Source organism: Diabrotica virgifera, chromosome 3, assembly GCF_917563875.1.
Source record: "Diabrotica virgifera virgifera chromosome 3, PGI_DIABVI_V3a".
Classification (NCBI taxonomy): domain Eukaryota; kingdom Metazoa; phylum Arthropoda; class Insecta; order Coleoptera; family Chrysomelidae; genus Diabrotica; species Diabrotica virgifera.
In genome coordinates this window covers 39,708,341-39,728,450 of record NC_065445.1, presented here as the reverse complement: position 1 = coordinate 39,728,450, position 20,110 = coordinate 39,708,341, and the positions used below count along the sequence as shown (strand labels likewise).

The 20,110-nt window shown below is 33.3% G+C and overlaps 1 protein-coding gene across 1 annotated transcript in view; it reads right to left on the bottom strand.

The window, feature by feature from the left end:
- Positions 1 to 20,110, bottom strand: part of LOC114328978 (general transcription factor 3C polypeptide 1) — a 148,252-nt gene that overhangs the window by 103,678 nt on the left and 24,464 nt on the right. The window contains exons 5-6 of the mRNA XM_050647879.1: positions 16,016 to 16,184; positions 5,921 to 6,137 (exon numbers count right to left, since the gene is read on the bottom strand). Coding sequence (XP_050503836.1) covers positions 5,921 to 6,137; positions 16,016 to 16,184 — 386 coding nt within the window. The remainder of the gene's footprint in view (positions 1 to 5,920; positions 6,138 to 16,015; positions 16,185 to 20,110) is intronic.

Here is a 20,110-nt window from a genome sequence, read left to right as displayed (position 1 = left end):
TTACCTATTGGGCTGACCAACTATCTCCCTATATAAACAATGTTCAAAGTGTTCAAAAAATAAAAATTCACATCTCGGAAAATAATCATGGAAATGAGTTCAATCTTCATACTCGAGGGTTTGTGAGGTCGCTGAACAGGAATATTGGGTCGGCAAAGCTGTCAGAGGTACCTGGTGCCCGGTATCAAGTCATCTCTTGGAGTTTCATAATTAAATTCAAAATTTAATTATGTATGTCTTACACTAATTTCATACAGGGTGGCCAACTTCTGGGCAAAAGTCCGTTGTGTCTGTTATTATAGGAGAACAAAAAAAGTAAATTTAATGAAAAATTCGTCTTGGTAAAAGGTATATTAATTTAAGAAGCCCCTAAAAGGGCTACAAATATAAAAACAATAAGTTTTCGCTCTGTAACAACAGCATCATCCGTGTTACAGAGCGGAAACGTTTTGTTTTTATATTTGTAGCCCTTCTAGTAGCTTTTTAAATTAATATACCTTTTACCAAGACGAATTTTTCATTAAATTTACTTGTAATTAATGGTATACAGCCAGCTACAGGAAATTCTTCCTTGTGGATAACAAAAAAAGTGATTTACAAAAATAGGAGGAGCTTTTTTTCTAATAATTTCTTTATTTTATTTTGTATTTTTTGTGTGTGTTGCTTTAATCCTTTTATAAATAGTAAAGTACATCAAAATAAATATCTCCTATATCAGATATAACCGATTTAGTAATAAAAATGGATCAATTTGAGTCTCCAAAGAGTCCGATTGCTTAATTTCCTTTAAATCGATCTATAAAACATGCAAATTACTGGGAGTATTTTGCACGTCAGCCAGCATTATTATACAAAGCTAGGAATAGTTTCAAAATAAATCGTAGTAAGCATTCAGATCTAAAAAGAAATGTAAAAAAGTATGCACATTAGTACATTTTTGTAAATAACTACATATTTTGGTGTTAACCAACATGTTTGGGAATACATTTTTTCGCAGAAATTTAATTAGTGTATCTGAGGAAAAGATTACACTTGTATCTTTTGAAACTGGCAACTGAGTGGATAATAAGTTTGTTTACAATTTTACTTTCCCCCTATTCCATACCCTATAATTCCTACGACCAAAGCTACTTAGAGTTCGTACAATGTAGATACCGTTGCACGTCATCCGCGTGACGTCACGTGACGCCAACATGAAATATTTAAGTCGTAGGTGTGTGCCTTTTTAGAATCGATTAGCTGAGTACACTGAAATTACAGGCACCAGACATATTTTATTGTATACGCGTAGAAATAATATTGGAAGATTTCTATTACTGCAAATTTAAAGAAACATACCTTAACTTGTTTCATTTAATTTGTATAAGTAGAATATACAGCGTTTCTATAAAGCACACTTGTTCGGATTACACTCTAACTGCGATTGAACAAAGGTGACATTTTGGCATAAATTGGTAACATTTATTTGACAGTTGAGGTATTGACACTTTAGATTTGTTTTTATTATTTACTATACGCTGTGAGCTCGTAGGTAGAGGGGATAATTAAAAATTCGCGAGCGCCAGTAGTGACAAGTTTGTAAACCTTTACTGGAAATTTGCTTTTTGACGTTCTGCAATAAGAGTTGCATATTATAGCTTTTAAATGTCCCACGAAAGTTGTTGTATTAAAGAGTGTCGAAATACTGGTTACAATAGTAACTGTGTATTCTACAACTTTCCTGTCGCTAAGCATAAGGTGATTCAACGACAAAAATGGATTGATGCAATTAGAAAAAAGTAAGTAAACACAATTTTAATTTTAAAACGGTAGAAAAATTTGAGCTAAAGGATCAGCTAGCACACTCTCGACTTTTGACGGTTTCAATTTTACAATCCAATCCTGAAACAAAATTTGAATGCGTGAAGATAACGACCAATCACAGCAAACGTAGGATGCCGTTAACTGTCATTCATAAGTTAATATTTAAGAAGTATTATACTATAATTATATTAAACTATTATAGTTTTTTGCAGAATAAATTTTTTCTAATATTAGTTGTCAACATAAACGTCAAAACGATAAGCAAAATCTTAAAAATAATCATAATGAATAATAAATGCTGTACTTACTGCTATTAATTATCGATTACAATCCAATTACTTCCTTACTTTGTAAATATTACACGATAAGAATTAAATAATAAGTTTGAAACAACTATTATTTGCTTTTCTACTGTCCTCTTTAAAATTTCGGCCGAAATAGGAACACTAGTCAACCGTTAGATGGCGATAGCAGCCATACCAGCGAAACTCACAGAGTATAGGCAACACCTTTTTCTTTCCAGAAAATTTCCGGTAAAAGTTATACTAGTAATCCTGTAGGTAGGTGACGATACCAGCACCAGCGAAGCTCGGAGCGGATAAGTATGTGTTTTATTATATTTATTGTTTTTATTATTTACTTGAACGTAAGAATATAACTTCTTGTTTTCTATTTCCAATGTTTTTATTTATTAACATTGAATATTAATTTGTTTTGTTGTATAATGTATAATCCACTTCGCAATAATTATAATATGTTATATTTGATTTAAAATGAATTCAAGAATTTTTTGTAATTGGGCAACAATGTCAACTTGTATCTCTGACGTAGATAATGACGTGCAACGGTATCTATATTGTACGGACTGTATACATTTTTGTTGACGTTTGACATCAATATCTGTAAATTCTTTCTTACTCTTTCATATTCCCATTACGCACTAATAGTCGAGGAAATGAAGCATTTTGGCTCGCAATTTTTTCGTCCAGCATGGATTTACTTGAAATTTTCACAGAAGGTAGGGAATAGTCCAAGGATCATTTTCTATATCATGCCGCTGTAAAACCTTGGGGGTGGTTGCCACCCCATCTCGGGGGTGGGAATTTTTAATTACATTTTAACCATGTAAATCGATGTAAATGGTAGTTCTAAAAAAATGTTTTTTACATTTTCTTCGTAAAACTAGCGTTTACGTTTACTTAGCGTGTTATTCGCGCTTAAAAGTAACAGTTTTTCGAAGAAAAAATCGACTTTTAGAGGGTTTTTGAGAATACCTCGAAAAATATGCACTTAATAAAAAAAAACTGCATATAAAAAAATTGTATCATTTAGTAACACAAACCAAATTATTTTTCTATAATATCTTGAAGACAATACAAACCGAGATACGGCATGTTAAAGGTTAGCTTTTATCGTCAAATGCATAATTTGAAATATTCAAAGCAATAACGGGAAAACTTTGTATTTTTCGAGGAAAACTTTAAAATTATCTTTTTTCTAGTATACAACTAAACCTTTCAAAGAATAATAATAAAACATTTCTAGAATAAAAATAGAGCGACTTATGATCAAAAAAAGTCGGTACCTGATTTTCTCTACGAAAAAATCAGTGAATATAACCCCCTAACTACCCTCCTAATTAAAAATTGGTCTTCACCTTTCTGTAATTCCTTTTATATTTGTATTGTCAATACACCCAAGAAGTCTGACCTATTTAAAAGGCATAATTTTAGAAAAATTGGAGTTCAAAGAAAGATTGATTTTTTGCAATTTCGTGTTTTTCACCTTTTACTTTAAAATATCGCCGAAAATACTGGAGATACGAAAAAAATGATAGACTACTAAATTGTAGCTTTTTAATAACTAAAATTATATCTTCATTACATAGAATATAGATTTTCATTACAGCGAACAATTAGCCAGATACAACTGTTTAAAATCTCAATTTACGAGCAAACACCCCCTTATTCGAGCCCTTTAAACCCACCCCAATGGCAGCTAATCTGGAAAGCTCAACGTAGGTGGCGCTCGTGTAGTTGGAGGTCATGTCAACTTACGTCAATACTTAAAATCGATCTATTTCCATGTAAATATTGCATATTTGTTTCGCTGTGTAAATTAAACTTGAGATTGAGAAAATAAAATCCCTCAATGTTGTGCTGTGCATTTGTGCTCATCGAGAACATCAGGACACAGGTTTCCCAAAGATATTCTGATGAGAAAAAAGTGGATTGTAGCAATAAGAAGGGATAAATATGTGCCGAGAATAAATGCACGTATCTGCAATAAACATTTTGTTGAAACAGATTAAGTATTACCCCCAGATTCGACTGTAAAAAATAGAATACTTCACTTTTCACTATAAAATTCAGATTCAAATTTATTATAAACGCACGGATTAAGATATGCAATTTTATATACATTCACACTGTTGCCACATCTACAATCGCTTTTTATGGAGTGAACACGTAAAAAAATTTATATTTGAAGTAATAATATAGAAAAATGTGAAATACTAATTTTAAATATTTCTCAAGTTCTCAATATTTTTTAGTGACTAAAACATAACCTGACCAAACCTAACCTAGCGTCATCGAAAATAATATAAAAAAGTAAATAACTGAACATTTTAGAGACATATTATCTTTAAAATATGCTTTAAAATGACTAAAACATAACCTGAGCAAACCTAACCTATTCGAAAATAATATAAATAAGTTAATAACTGAAAATTAAAATGACCTAGTACCATTCAAATATTTTTTAGTGACTAAAACATAACCTGATCAAACCTAACCCTAATTTTTTCTAATTTCACCTTAAATTTAAGGTCGCCTTTCACGTAGACAAACACCCAAATAATTATACTTAATTAAATTAACACATTCTATATTTCCATAAGGAATTATAATTTTTTTTTAAATAAGACAACATTGCAGAATCAACTGCGCTCACCCCATGCTTAAACCAAATTTACACCAAATGCGCAACTGTCATGGCAGCCATATTTTGAAAATATCACATTTTTAAATAAGATAAACACAAAAATTAATGCTGAGCGCACTTAATTGTGAATTTTAAATTGATAAAAAAAAGTAAGGCAGATAGCACATATCATATTATATACAATTGTCAGACTCGTGTGGGGAGTTAATCAATACCAAATAAATACCCTCTGAGCTATAGACATAAAACATTGAGACGATGATTAATATAGTTTATCATTCGATAAGTGTTTCCTTTTTCCAGTAACTCTCTCATCCCTTCTCAATTCGTTTTTCAACGCACAAACAGTCTCCAAGATTCGTATATTTCGGCCATAATTTATTATTCATTAAATCGTAATCAAAAACACCATATACAAACTTCACGAATAGTCAAAACATTGACCTCCCAACTACACTAGCGCCGCCAGGCGGGAGCAACGGCGTACATAGGTGCCATTAAAAACTAAGGGATCTTACGGAATTTAATTTACACAGTCATATAGCTCTTCAAAAATCCTACAAAATCATTTTTGAAAAACTTTTTATCGCCAAAAATAAAGGAGCTATGTTTATAAAACGCATTTTTTTTTGAAATATTCGAATAGTCCGCTTATGGAACATTTTCAATGCATGTATAATACCACAGAACTGGTTTGTATACTGAAAGATGACTTAAAACTATTTGTATGTGTATTTTTATATATTTGTAAATTCGTATTTTTGTGTAAATAAATGTTTTTGTAATTCTTTAATTCTACTTTTTTTCTGTATAGATCTATAGATTATCTACTTATAAAAATTGTAATGTTCTTAAGGGTTGAAATATTATGTTAGTATATCTTAAAGCATAAAACAATCATTATGTAACTAATAAGAACCAAATGTTGACAATATTAAAGTTTAACATGTTATTTTATAATTTTTTACAAGTAGTTGTTTTTAGGGGTAGTTTTCACCCTTAAAAAACCAAAAGCGTACAACGGCTCAATATAGAAAATGAACTAGAGGGTGAAATGAGCCTAATCCCAAATTTTTGTACAAATCGATGCTGGACGAAAAAATTGCGAGGTTTTGCCATTTTTTCAGTTTCATTTCCTCGACTATAAGTTTTATAATTAAGAAAAACTTACACGAATTTTCTCTGTTTTCCTTCGTCGAACTTGTTAAAATCAATGACATTTTTCTGCACCAGTTTCTTCAACGCCATTCGCAGTGTGTTTTTGTCTATTCCTACAAGCTTTCTGATATCTAGTGATGAACATCCTTTTTCTCCTGTAGAATGGATGCGGTAATAGATGTCCCGTAGCATATCCGCGTTGTATATTTTGCTGCCAGAAAGTTCTTCCTCTAAAATAAAATAAACTTAATTGTTAGATATTTTTTTATGGAATTATGTTTATTTACAATCTACATCAGTAAAAGAGTATTAAGTAAATTTGTTCCATGCTTTTGGGCACGAAGAAGAAATTTCCAATGATGTCTTATCTTATTCCATTTATGTTTAAGTTTTAAAATAGGTCCTGAGGCCAGGTTCTATCTATGAGGCAGGGCTGTTATGGAATAATTCCCTTACTAACTCATTTTCATGGTGAATGGTACGCTTATTTTGTGACTCCGTGGCTCGATGGATTTCTTCTCTGATGAAAGGTATATTTAAGTCTTCGTTAAGTGTTTGATTACTTACGTACCATGGTGCATTCACTATTGATCTTAGAACTTTAGACTGAAATCTTTGGATGATATTCAGTGATGTTGACTTTGCACAGCCCCAGAGGTGTAGTCCGTAGTACCAAATAGGTTTGAGTATTGCTTTGTACAGAAGAATTTTGTTTTAGATGTTGAGTTTTGATCTGCGCCCAAGGAGCCAATACATTTGCCGGAATATCAAGTCTAACTGTCTTCTTTTGGTCTGGATATGTTTCTTCCAAGTAAGACGTTGGTCAAGATGGAGGCCAAGGTATTTAGCGTCTGTTACTGTTGGTATTCGTACATTTTCCATTCTTACAGGTGGGCATGTGTTGTGGCGGTTGGTAAACGTTATTTGAGATGATTTTGTTTACTTTTGTTCGCCATTTTATGTACCACTCACTGAGTATGTCCAGATGGTGTTGCAGGTCTTGTGAGGCTTGTATGGGATCTTCATTTACAGCTAGTATTGCTACGTCATCAGCAAAGGAAGCGATCGTAGTATTATGAGACTCTGGTATATCGGCTGTGTAGAGTGAGAAAAGCAGCGGCCCGAGAACACTACCTTGCGGAACTCCGGAGTTAATAGGACAGAGACTTGATTGTTGGTCTTTAAATTTTACAGAGAAATATCTATTTGATAAGTAGGATTTAATTAGGAGGAAATAGTTACTGGATAGTGCTAATTTTACTTTGTAAAGCAGACCTCTGTGCCAAACTTTGTCAAACGCTTGTGAGATATCTAGGAATACAGCGTTGCAGTATTTCCTTTCTTCGAGAGTTTTTGATATTTCATTTACTATTCGATGGACTTGTTGTGTAGTAGAGTGATTTTCCCGAAAACCAAACTGATGTTCTGGTAGTAATGTTAGGAATTCATGATCTGCGTATATTCTTTGTAGCAGCAATCTTTCAAAAACTTTGCTAACGATTGGGAGTAAGCTGATGGGTCGATAAGATGTTACTTCATTGGCTGCTTTGCCTGGCTTAAGGATCATTATGATTTCTGCAAATTTCCATATTTTTGGAAAGTATGATAAGCTTAGCATGCTGTAATTGTTAGATATAAAACAAAAAAAGATGACAATACAGACAAAAGATCCATAAAAGCAACCATAGGAACAACAGGTATGTCATCGATTATAGATTTGTTGATTGAACATCACACATGGAATGGAATAACCACATAACCAGAATGGGGGAGACACGTGTGGTCAAAATTTACTTACTTACTCCGTGGCCTTACAACCCTTCGTCAGTTTTAGCTGACTCAACAACATGCCTCCACTCTTCTCTGTCTTGAGCAACCTCCATCCAATTCTCCACGCCCATAGCTTTCAGGTCTCCCACTATATTATCTCGCCACAAGAGTCAAGGGCGTCTGCGTGGTCCTCTTCCAGTTGAGACTTCCTCCCATACCAGCCCATTGGAGTCTTCTGGACTTTATTTCTTCTATTATGTTGGAGTATGGGTAAAGTTCTTCGAGCTCTTTATTTGTTCTTATCCTATATTATCCTGTTACAGGTAGTCTAGGCGCCAAATAGAGGTCACCGTGTCCTTTTCAATTCTGATGGACAAACTCAACGGTTTCTTAAGGAATTTTGGCTGCTGATTACGAATTTCAAGGGTGGATTTCGATCCGAGTGGTCAAAAAATTGTTATAAACAATTTAATTGTTTATAACGCTCTGGCTCATAAACTAAAAGAGATAAAGAGTGTTTCAAATAAAATTTGTTCGTCAATAAAAAACGAAGAAAAAAACGTTTACCAAACTTAAATCCAACAATTAGAACTCAAGATATTGTAAAACTAGTGCACAATGCAAATTGCAAAATAAGTATCATTCTTCATTCTGCCTCCATATTGTAAAATGTAGAACCTACTGGCAATTTAATTTATCTGTTTTGTCCCTTGTTCAGTGTTTAGTTAGATGTTAATTTAAGTTTGCCACCAAAATTATTTATTAATAAAATGACATTCGAGGATACCTTCTTTTTATTGACGAAATGCCCCTGAGGATGCTCTTGTGAGCGAAAGTATACTTGGGCAAGATTTAATGAAATTCAGTGCTCGATATCTGCCTTTTGACTTTAAAAAAATAAGTATTTTTCGAAACTTTATCCATAGTAACTCGGCTTCTACGCATGCAAATGAGCCTTAGAAGGTCTCATTTTAAAGCTTTATTAATAGGCTTCAAAAAAGATTTTGTTAAATTACTTGATCTTCATTTGTTTTAAAGTAATACCCATTTGAAGTAATAATTTTCTTTAAAAAATTGTACATTAATTTGTTTATAACAGTTTCAAGCAAATTTAAGCTATAAACATCTCATAAGGAACATCAAGCAAATTTAAGCTATAAACAACTCATAAGGAACATTTTGAGCTTACGAAAATGTTTGTAAGTTTATTTTTGGCCAAGATATCGATAATTTAATAGTGCGCTCTGAGGCGCAAGATCGGCTCACCGCGTTAAGGTTCACGCGCTAACTTCTCGATGCAAATTATAATTTTTATGTATATATACGTTATATCTTTATTTTTCATTTTTGAAGATCCTAATACAATTTTATCATAAATATAATTCTTATTATTAAAATCATCATACTGTACCTCGTATCACCTTTCATTCTATTTACTTTGTCTTCTATTTTTTGTACTAAATGAGAAAAAAAAACATTAAAAACTAATATTCCAGAAATAGAACTAAAAAGTAAGTTGATATTATTTATTAATACTATTTTTAAAAACTTTTTGTTTCATGCTTCTGAATTGAGATATACAAGGAATCTTAACTTTTTTACATCTGCATAAGTTCTTAGAGCAATTTTTACAGTTACATGGTGCTCCGTTCTTGTAGGCAGTAAAACTAAATCTTTCTGGGGCTTCAGAGTCTAATTATCTATATGATATAGATATAATCTATATAGATATCCAGTGGATAGTGGATAGTATCCATATAAAGTGGATCTAGTTCTTTTGCAGCATCATCAAGGCACGTCAATTGTGTGTATGCCGCCAGAACATAAATACTCGTTTTACATGCAATGATGATGCTGCAAAATAACTCAATCCATTTTTATATGGATATCACATATTGGCTCATTTGCATGCGTAGAAGCCGAGTTACGATCGATAAAGCGTCGAAAAATACTTGACTGTGAGCCGATGTTGCGCCTCATAGAGTGCCATTAAAATATCGATATATTGACCAAAAATAAACTTACGAACATTTTCTTAAGCTCAAGTTATTCCTTTTGAGTTATTCTATCATTATTGTTAATTAAAGTATAAATGTTTACAGCTCAAATTTACTTGAAACCCTTATAAACAAATTAATGTACAATTTTTTTTAAAGAAAATTATAACTTCAAACGGGTATAACTTTAAAACCAATGAAGAAAAAGTCATTTATCAAACTTTGTTTGGAAGACAATTAATGATGCTTTAAAATGAGATCTTCTAAGGCTCATTTCCATGCGTAGAAGCCGAGTTACTATCGATAAAGTTTCGAAAAATACTTATTTTGCAATTTGCAATTTGCATTGTGCACTAATTTTACAATATCTTGAGTTCTAATTGTTGGATTTAAGTTTAGTAAACGCTATTTTCTTCGTTTTTTATTAACGAACAAATATTTCAAACATTCTTCTTTATCTCTTTTAGTTTATGAGCCAGAGCCTTATAAACAACTTATAAACAATTAAATTGTTTATAACAATTTTTTGACCACTCAGATCGAAATCCACCCCCGAAATTCATAATCAGCAGCCAAAAATTCATAAGAAACCGCTAACTTTGTCCATCAGAATTGAAAAGGACACGGTGACCCCTCTGGCGCCTAGACTAAGGTCCAAAGATTTTCCTTAGGATTTTTCTTTCCCAAACAAGTAGTCTCTCTTTGTTTGCCTTTGTTATCGTCCACCTTTCGCTTCCATACAGCTCATCTTTGTAAGTCTTGTTAGTTGTTTCGATTTAATGAGGTTTTGAAGGGCATAAAGACATCTGGTGCCGGCTTGTTTCCTATTGTTTATTTCTTGTGATCCGTTATTGTCTTCAGTTATCGTTGTTCCAAGATACCTACTTAAATTCTCTAACGCGCTCAAAGTCATCGATGGTGATGTTCTGACCGATTCTGTCTCTGCTTTAGGTATTGCGGCTCATATTCATATACAGTATGCGGCAAAATAAACAGTACTGAAATGAATATTGAAATGTTTATGATTATTTATACAGGGTGAGGCAGATAAAAGTCCTATTAGAAATATCTCGAGAACTAAAGGCAAGAGGATTATGAAAATCGGAATAAAGGGGTTTTGAAGAGTGATCTATTTAATGAAAATATTGTCATCTATTTGCTACTTCCGGTTATACCGGAAGTTGCTTATAAATTCGTTTTCTTAAATGGGACACCCTGTATATTTTTACATTTTTGGATTATCCTCGATATCTTCTTTCTTAAAATATTAGGTTTTGTAATATTATACAGGGTAGTTTAAAAGATAATTACGTTTTTTTCTTAATTTCGTAGCAACATTCACACCCTGTAGAATTGTATTAGTTTGACATCGAAAACTCTATTTACGTTCAAATGGTTTTTAATATAGTCTATTATTGTTATTAATTGTTAGTATAGCTAATTTTTTAATTTTAGTATACAGGGTTGGGCGAAACTCGGAATGAGTATTTTCTGAGTTTTCTTAAATGGAACACCCAGTATTTTAGTATTGTAAGGGAATGATATTTTATGGTACTTTTTTATTTTCTAACCATTCCCTATACCTAACTGCTTTAAATTGTAAGTTATGGGTGATTCAAGCCAAATATTAATTGTAACAAAAAATACGTGAAATTTTATTAGGTTGGCCGTGAAAATATTCAATCACAAATAATTTTTCGGAAATGAATACATATTAATCTAGACTGATCCTTAAAATTAGCAATAATGGTTGAGCTATCAAAATAACTACGTAATTAAGATTCTTGGTTCAATTAACAATTAAGCACAAATAAAAGAAGTTAGGTATAGGGAATGCTTAATAAATAAAAAAGTATCAAAATATCATTTCATTAAAATACTAAAATATAGGGTGTTCCATTTAAGAAAACTCAGAAAATACTCTTTGCAAGTTTCGACTAACCCTGTATACTAAAATTAAAAAAGTAGCTATACTAACAATTCTTAACAATAGTAGACTATATTAAAAACCATTTAAACATAAACAGAGTTTTTTTGTCAAACTGCTACAATTCTACAGGGTGTGAATGTTGCTACGAAATTTAGAAATAAACGTAATTATCTTTTAAACTACCCTGTATAATATTACAAAACATCATACTTTAAGACAGAAGACATCGAGGATAATCCAAAAATGTAAAAATATACAGGGCGTCCCTTTAAAAAAAAACGAAGTTATAAGCAACTTCCGGTATAACCGGAAGTAGCAAATAGGTGAAAATATTTTCATTAAATAGATCACTCTTCAAAACCCCTTCACTCCAATTTTCATAATTTTGTTGCCTTTAGTTCTCGATATATTTCTAATAGGCCAGTTATCTGCCTCACCCTATATATCTAGTACACGTGATATAGCCTTGCAAACATTATTCACGACCACGCACGTTCCCGATAAAACAGATTTTAAAGATGCCCTCTAGCCAGTAGCGGATCTACGGGAAGCAAAAATGAGGAAATTTCCCCCCTAACAATGCCCAAAATTAAAGAAAAAAATTGTTCAAACATAAAAATATATTAGCTAATATGAAACCGAAACCACAGAAAGACAAATTCACCCCAATAAACACGCTAGTTAGGAATATTAAGGGAACTTAATGCCTATAAGTTATTATTTATGTCTTTTATGTAATCTGAGTTTATCTTTTTATGTCTTTTGCTTGGTTTTTCATTGGAAGTTCCCCCAAACGCAAATTTCCCCTTCCAAGGCAAATTTCTAGATCTGCTACTGCCTCTGGCACGAAAACATCTTTAATTCTAGTCCGGAATTCCGAAATGGCGGATGGTGAATTTGTCTGACTCCTTCAGCATTGCCCATATGTACGCATCTGGTGGCGTTAGTTCTGGTGAGTGGCAAATACCAAAATGAAAGCGCAGTATTTGAAGAGACTCCCTGGCAGTGCGACAGGTTGTCCCGTCCTGCTGAAACTATTGTTGATTTTAAGTTTGGACCGTTTTCGTGACCTTTTCCGTATGACCGAAAATACTTTTTAAATTTTTAAAATAAAAACTTTTAAAATAAAAATTTTTTCTGCCAAACTGAGAACCATTCTGAAGCACCTAACATTATCACGACATTCACATACGTTATAACGACATTCTGAAACCACTCAGTACATTTTGGCGCATGACACATTCAAATTAGAGGCATACGAATTTCAGTACTGTTTATTTTGCGGCATACCGTATTTCATTTTATTTTCATTGATGACGAGCCCCATCTTCTCTGCTTCCTTCTCGAACTTGACGAAAGTTTCATTTATCCTTAATCTGGTGTTACCTATTCCATCGATACCGTCTGCAAATGCCAACAGTAGGTTTGGTCCTTCTTAATGAAATACATACTGTAGCCGGCTTTTTGATTTTTGCACTTCTGAATATATATTCCAGAGCTAGGTTGAAGAGTTGTGGTGAAAGTGTATCTCCCTGTTTTAGTCCATTGTTTATTTCGAATGTATCAGAGATCAGTGTCCAACTCTCACCCTACATCGTAACCGATGGCTCAAAATCGTGTGGTCAAAATAGGAAGACATAAATCACCAATCGGCAGAAGAAGTATCGGCCGACCGCGCAAAAGATGGAGTGGCAACCTTCCATAGAGGTATCAATCAGCCAATGAACAAGTAGAATTGCTTATAAAGAGGAGGAAGAGGAAGAACATCACACATACACATGCATACCCACACCATGCTCAATCGGACAGACGCAATATAACTCGCTTATACATATTATGGTAAGATTTGTTCTACTACTACCGTGCTCTCCAATCTCCAGATTTTACACCATTATGCGCATGGGATACATGACACGAGAAGAAAAGTGTTATCCCAATAGCCTTTTTGTTTTCCGTTGACCTGGCTGGGGACTGAACTCGCATTCATCACGGCGAAGTGAAGTGCGGTCAACCGCTCGTCCCATCGACCTGCTATCCGATAGACCTGGCGGTTATAACATGTTAAAAAAACCAGTGTTCGGTTTTTTAATCAACCTACAATGCACTTTAGTTTCCTATACTCCATTTGAATCGATATCGATACTCTTTAAAGAATATTAATAACCAAGATAATTAATCGATATACAGGGTGTCCCGAAAAGATTGGTCATAAATTATACCACAGATTCTTTGGTCAAAAATAGGTTGAGTGAACTTCACTTACCTATATACGATAGTGCACACAAAAAAAGTTACAGCCCTTTGAAGTTACAAAATGAAAATCGATTTGTTTTCATATATCGAAAACTCTTAGAGATTTTTTATTGAAAATGGACATGTGGCATTCTTATAGCAGCAACATCTTAAAAAAAAATAAAGTGAAAATTGTGAACCCCATAAAAATTTTATCGAGATATTTTAAATATTTGTCGAATCCACCACATATTTGTATATGGTTAAGTACGATCATAGAGACCTGGACCCGGATTATGTACACTCGATACTCATCGTTTCCGCCATGTTTTACCGTAGGGAGTGATTATGAAACCTCTTTCCCTACGTTGTCGATACGAGTCAACTCGAAGGCACTGCTCGATACCTACGACCCTGTCGAGTTGCCAACTCGAACTATCTATCTCTCTCTGATAGATCGCTGATCTCCTATAACGCTTTCTCTCTTGCCGGTCCAAGTATAAAAATTAAGAAAAGTGAATACATAACGATATAACCTACTTACTTCATACTTTGATTTCTTCAATTTAAAAATAATGTAAATAGTTAATAAAACGATATTTAAATTATACGATTTTGATAATAATTCTCATGTTTTGAACATTCAAAAAATATATTGTTTAAATCTCCCAGTGAGGTGTTATTACACTCATTACACTGACAGGAGTTCTCTAATACTTATTCCTATTTTAAAAAGATGTGAAGGAAACGTCCATGATTAATTTTTATCCTTCTAATATTATATGCAGAGTAAGATTTAATGGCGAAAAGGTAAGATAAGGAATGCTCTAAGACAGAATTCGATGAAGGGAATAGGTAGTTAGCAGTGACTATTACGAACTTTAGCAATATGTTTATATAACGTCTCCCATCTTTCCCTGGCCATTAATCTCAAAGTCTGCTTAAGTTCGAAAATCATATATTTATATATCTAGGTATACGTTATCACTGAATCATCCTTAGAATATAAAATAAACGTTTATAATAATTAAATATGTAATAAAAACTTTATTTTATATTCTATAATAATTATTGAGATTAATGAGAGAAATTCCTTGGCATATAACGTGCAAATCATTCCATTTGTTCGAAATATTATCCCGTAGGTTCAAAAATACGATGATTGCCGATCATTTTCAGACAGTCTACTCGAACCCAGTTCGTAATCACTTTTTGGCTTCGATACGTATTCGCATCGAGTTTGTCTACGGTTCGTTTTGCGATTTCGCATCGAGTGTTCGTAATCCCGAGGCTGTTAATAATATGAAAATGTATTTATAATTTACATTATTAGGTATATTTTGAAAAAGAAGCCACATCTCGATAAAAGGTGACTTATCAAAAAAAGAGTAAGAGGCAAAAAAGTTTTAAAAACACTGTGTTTAACTAATGGTACCACAATAATAGTTTAATTATAACGTACACAAACATTTGGGGGGTTTAAAGGAACAAAACCCCCATAAATTTTTTTAAAAAGAAGTCGCATCTCGATAAAAACTGGCTTATCAAAAAAATATTAAGAGGCAAAAAAGTTTTAAAAACGTTGTGCTTAACTAATGGTACTACAATAATGAATTAATTGGAACGTACACAAAAGTTTCGGGGGTTTAAGGGAACAAAATCCCCATAAAATTTAATTTTTATGGGGTGGACAAATTTCACTATAATTTTGTTTTAAGATGTTCCTGCCATAAGAATGCCACATGTCCATTTTCAATCAAAAATCTCTCCCAGTTTTCGATATATTGAAAAAAATAGATTTTCATTTTGTAACTTCAATATGCTGTAACTTTCTTTATGAGCACCTTTGTACTAAACTAAGGTAAGTTAGGTTCAATCGAACTATTTTTGACCCAAGAATGTGGTATAATTTATGACCAATCTTTTCGGGACACCCTGTATAAACGGCGTCGGCGTATATTGCGTACTGCGTAGTGGGATGGGGAAAGGGGAACTGGAAGTTGAAACTAGCCAATTGGGATCGAAAATAAAAACCAGTCACCAGTGTTGTCAAACTCCAAGAGCAAGAAACAATACACCATTAGAACCTCCTTCTATTCAATAAGTAGGCAATAAAACATTTAAAAAATAACAAAACTCCAGGAACTGTAAAAATAAATAAAAACAACATAGTTTTTACCATCATCTTCTGCGTCAGAATCTTCACGGTCATCTATTTTCCAGCAAGCTGCAACATTTATATAAGGATTCACCAATTCATATACAACTATTGACTTTTCTTGTCTGTTACTTTTCCTTAAATATTCTGAAGATTTTGCGTTTGGATAACATGAGCGGTAGGGATATATCTAAAAATTATAAAACTATTAATTCCAAAATACTCTATTTATGGTTGCATTTGGTAGGCTAATGAATGTAAATATAACTTATGTTTAAAGCATGATTCTATCAATTTTTTGATAGAATGTGTTTTTGACGCGATGTTAGGCTTCGAAGACTGTATATGACACTTGATATTATACCCTTCGATAAGATGGCTGGTTATAGTATGTGAAAATATATGAATTTATTGGCTCTAAAAACACATGATTAACAGTAAGATAAAGGAGTTCCGTTAAACTTCACTGTCTATTTTAGATAAAATCCGACACAAAACACTCATAGGTCTGGATCCCGTGTATGAAAAAAAAAAAGTTGATTAATAGCAAGCTGAAAATTTGTTAATAGCTTAAGGGTGTCTAGTCGGACAAACACTGGAACAGGGGAAGTTTTAATTGTGGAACAGGTTAAAAATTTGGAACGGTCAGACCACGAAAACGGCACATGTATTTTGTCCGACAGAACAGACTTAAACTCTCCGAACAGAGATTAAACTCTCATGCAAAAATCAAACTGCTATTTATCACCAAATGGGCGTTTTAATGAGTGGAACATGTAGAATATGTCAAATGACAGGAATTATGACAGGTGATAAATAGCAGTCTGATTTTTGCATGAGAGTTTAATCTCTGTTCAGAGAGTTTAAGTCTGTTCTGTCGGACAAAATAAATGTGCCGTTTTCGTAGTCTAACCGTTCCAAATTTTTAACCTGTTCCACAATTAAAACTGCCCCTGTTACAGTGTTCCCATACATCAAACTTTATCCGACTAGACACCCTTGAGCTATTAACAAATTTTCAGCTTGCTATTAATCAACTTTTTTTTCATACGCGGGTCCAGACCTATCATAATGTTTGTATGAATCACTCTCTGACTGAACTTGATGACGATATAGTGATAACTGCCCTTCTTTCGTATAAAGATATGTAAATATATATCGGTCACGTTGCCACGTCATCAGAAAAGGCATTAAGATGAAAATAAACCATAAGACGGCATAAACATGGCCCCCGCCTTGGCAAACACTGCCAACAAATACCGCTAAAACAATTGTTCAAATGTCTTAACTAACTTAGTCAAACATAGGCAACAGACACACTTTGGCGAAGGAACGAGTAATAATACCATTGTCTGTCTTTATCTTGTTCCAGCGCTCCCATATGTGCTGAGAAAGCTGCTGGATATGCTAGAATTTCGAGAGACGATTGACTGGAATATAACAAAGATCTGGATTGGTAGTAAGAGGTCTTCCGATGAGAAAATGTGCAGGAATCAAGGGGGAGAGATCATTAGGATCGCAGGATAAAGGATGCATAGGTCGGGAATTTATTATGGCCTCAATTTGCACAAGCAACGAATAAAATTTCTCGAACGTTAGGTGGGCACTTCTCAAAACTCTATGTAAATGATGCTTAACTGTTCTTCTCACTGTTCGTAAATGAGGAGAATACGGAGGTATGAAAGACCACGAAATATTATCCTTTAGCAAGGATTCACTTATCGCTGGAGTGTGCTGCTCTAAAAACTCTTTCAAAGCTCTCAATTCCGAACTAGCTGCTATAAAATTGATTCCATTATCGGAAACCATTCTTCGAGGCTTGCCTCTGCGTGCAATAAATCTCTTAAAGGCCAACAGAAAGGATTCCTTAGACAATTCTGTAACTAATTCTAAATGTATGGCCTTCGTACAGAAACAAATGAATAAACACATGTAACTATTAATCTGCAACATCGACCCTTTTTATCGCGAATCAAGAAAGGTCCCGCATAATCTACACCGGTTACGATGAACGGTGGACCATCTGCGAGGCGCGCCTATCACTGGATGAATGGGCTTACATTTTAAACGAAAACATTTCACACATTTATGCACGGTACGTCGTGCCAAATTTCTACCCGATCTACCTGATATACACCAGAAAGTTTCTCTTAGTGTAGAAAGTAAAAGTTGATGACCAGCATGCATTAAGTTCTTGTGAAAATGATTAAATATTGAGAGGATGTTCCATTCTCTGAATGAACTTGATGACGATATAGTGACGACTGCCCTTCTTTCGTATAAGGATATGTAAATATATCGGTATAAGAATACCACGTTGCCACGTCATCAGAAAAGGCATTAAGATTAAAATAAACCATAAGAGAGCATAAACAGAATGGTTCCCCAGACATTTGCTCCTGTTTAAATAACTCTGCTGTGATTCCATCACTGTCTAGGGATTTGTGTTTTTTAGCTTTTTTTATAGATATTTTCACTTCTTCTATCAAGGGGGTTCCACAAATTAATTATTGTTTTTAATTATAAACTATAAAATAATTAAACAAACTTGGTCTGTAGATTTCAGTTATTTTTTACACAGTCTTGGTAATTTTTGATATTTCTTATTATTTATAAATTTTCATGGACCTCTTACTTGGATTTCTACTTACCCTTTGATTAATATATGTACTATACCCTATACCTCGTTTTTAAACTAGGAGGAGTAATTCAAATTTACCGCGCCAATGCAATTGGTCCAATCGCAGGCAAGTTTACTTAACTAAATTATAAAATTTTGGCACTACTGACACTTATGAAATTTTGACACTATTGGCATTTAAAACTCAGGTTAATTAAGTTATATCGGCGATTTTACGTGTGTTCTGCATTATTCGTTTAATTTTTAGATTTAGTCTGCATAAACAGTTGTTTTTAGAACTCTAGGGTTGTATTAGTATAAGTAATCTTTATATATTAGCGTCAAAGGCCAACATGATCAACCAAAAAAGAAATGAATCTGGTGATTTTTCTAGTGACATAATGCGCTTGCGTCAAGCACAATTCCGATTATCGAAATCTAATTTCGACAGGGTACACGGTGTCGAAGTCATTTCTATTCACTATTCGGATTGTAGAGATTCCGAGGGAGTTATGGAATACCGATTTTGACTATTTCTATTCGACTTGGCCACTTCTATTCGATTTTCCTTACTTCTATTATCGAAATGAGTTACAGAATAGGCTTGATTACTGAATAGTCCAGGAACCGAAGCTTTTCTCCTCGCAATTTTTACAGAATGGATGGATTTGCTTGAAATTTTGAGAATAAGTAGTGGATAGTCCAAGGATCAAAATCTATATGATGCTGAAAGGCGCTTTTACCATGGGGGTGGTTGCCACCCCATCTCGGGGTGGAAATTTTTTATTATATTTTGACCGCAAAACTTGATAAAAGCATTCATTCTAAGCAAAAAATCTTCTATACATTTTTTTGATAAAATTAATAGTTTTCGATTTATTCGCTATCAAAAGTGTTAGTTTTATAAACTAAAAGGGAGGTTCCCTAGGTTGGCTGTATACCATATAGTTAAAAAACTCTAACAAGAAGTAAAACCACTTCTATGTAAATTGGTATATTTATTAAAACTTAAAAATCCCAATGGATTGAATAAAAATGTCCAATTCAGAACGTTTTCAGACCTATCGGTCCATCATCAGTGAATGTGCATACTTGCTAAATAGCCCCAGAACCAAACAATGGTTGAATTTAAAATTCAATTTACATTATTTAAAAATAATATTAAACAGGCTAAACGCCGATGTTACAGGATATTGCCTATGGGAACATGGTGAAACCCTACCAAAACCTCAATCAACCATCTTAGGCCAACTTTGACTATAAAGTGTCTTGACTTTATAGTCAAAGTTGGCCTAAGATGGTTGATTGAGGTTTTGGTAGGGTTTCACCATGTTCCCATAGGCAATATCCTGTAACATCGGCGTTTAGCCTGTTTAATATTATTTTTAAATAATGTAAATTGAATTTTAAATTCAACCATTGTTTGGTTCTGGGGCTATTTAGCAAGTATGCACATTCACTGATGATGGACCGATAGGTCTGAAAACGTTCTGAAT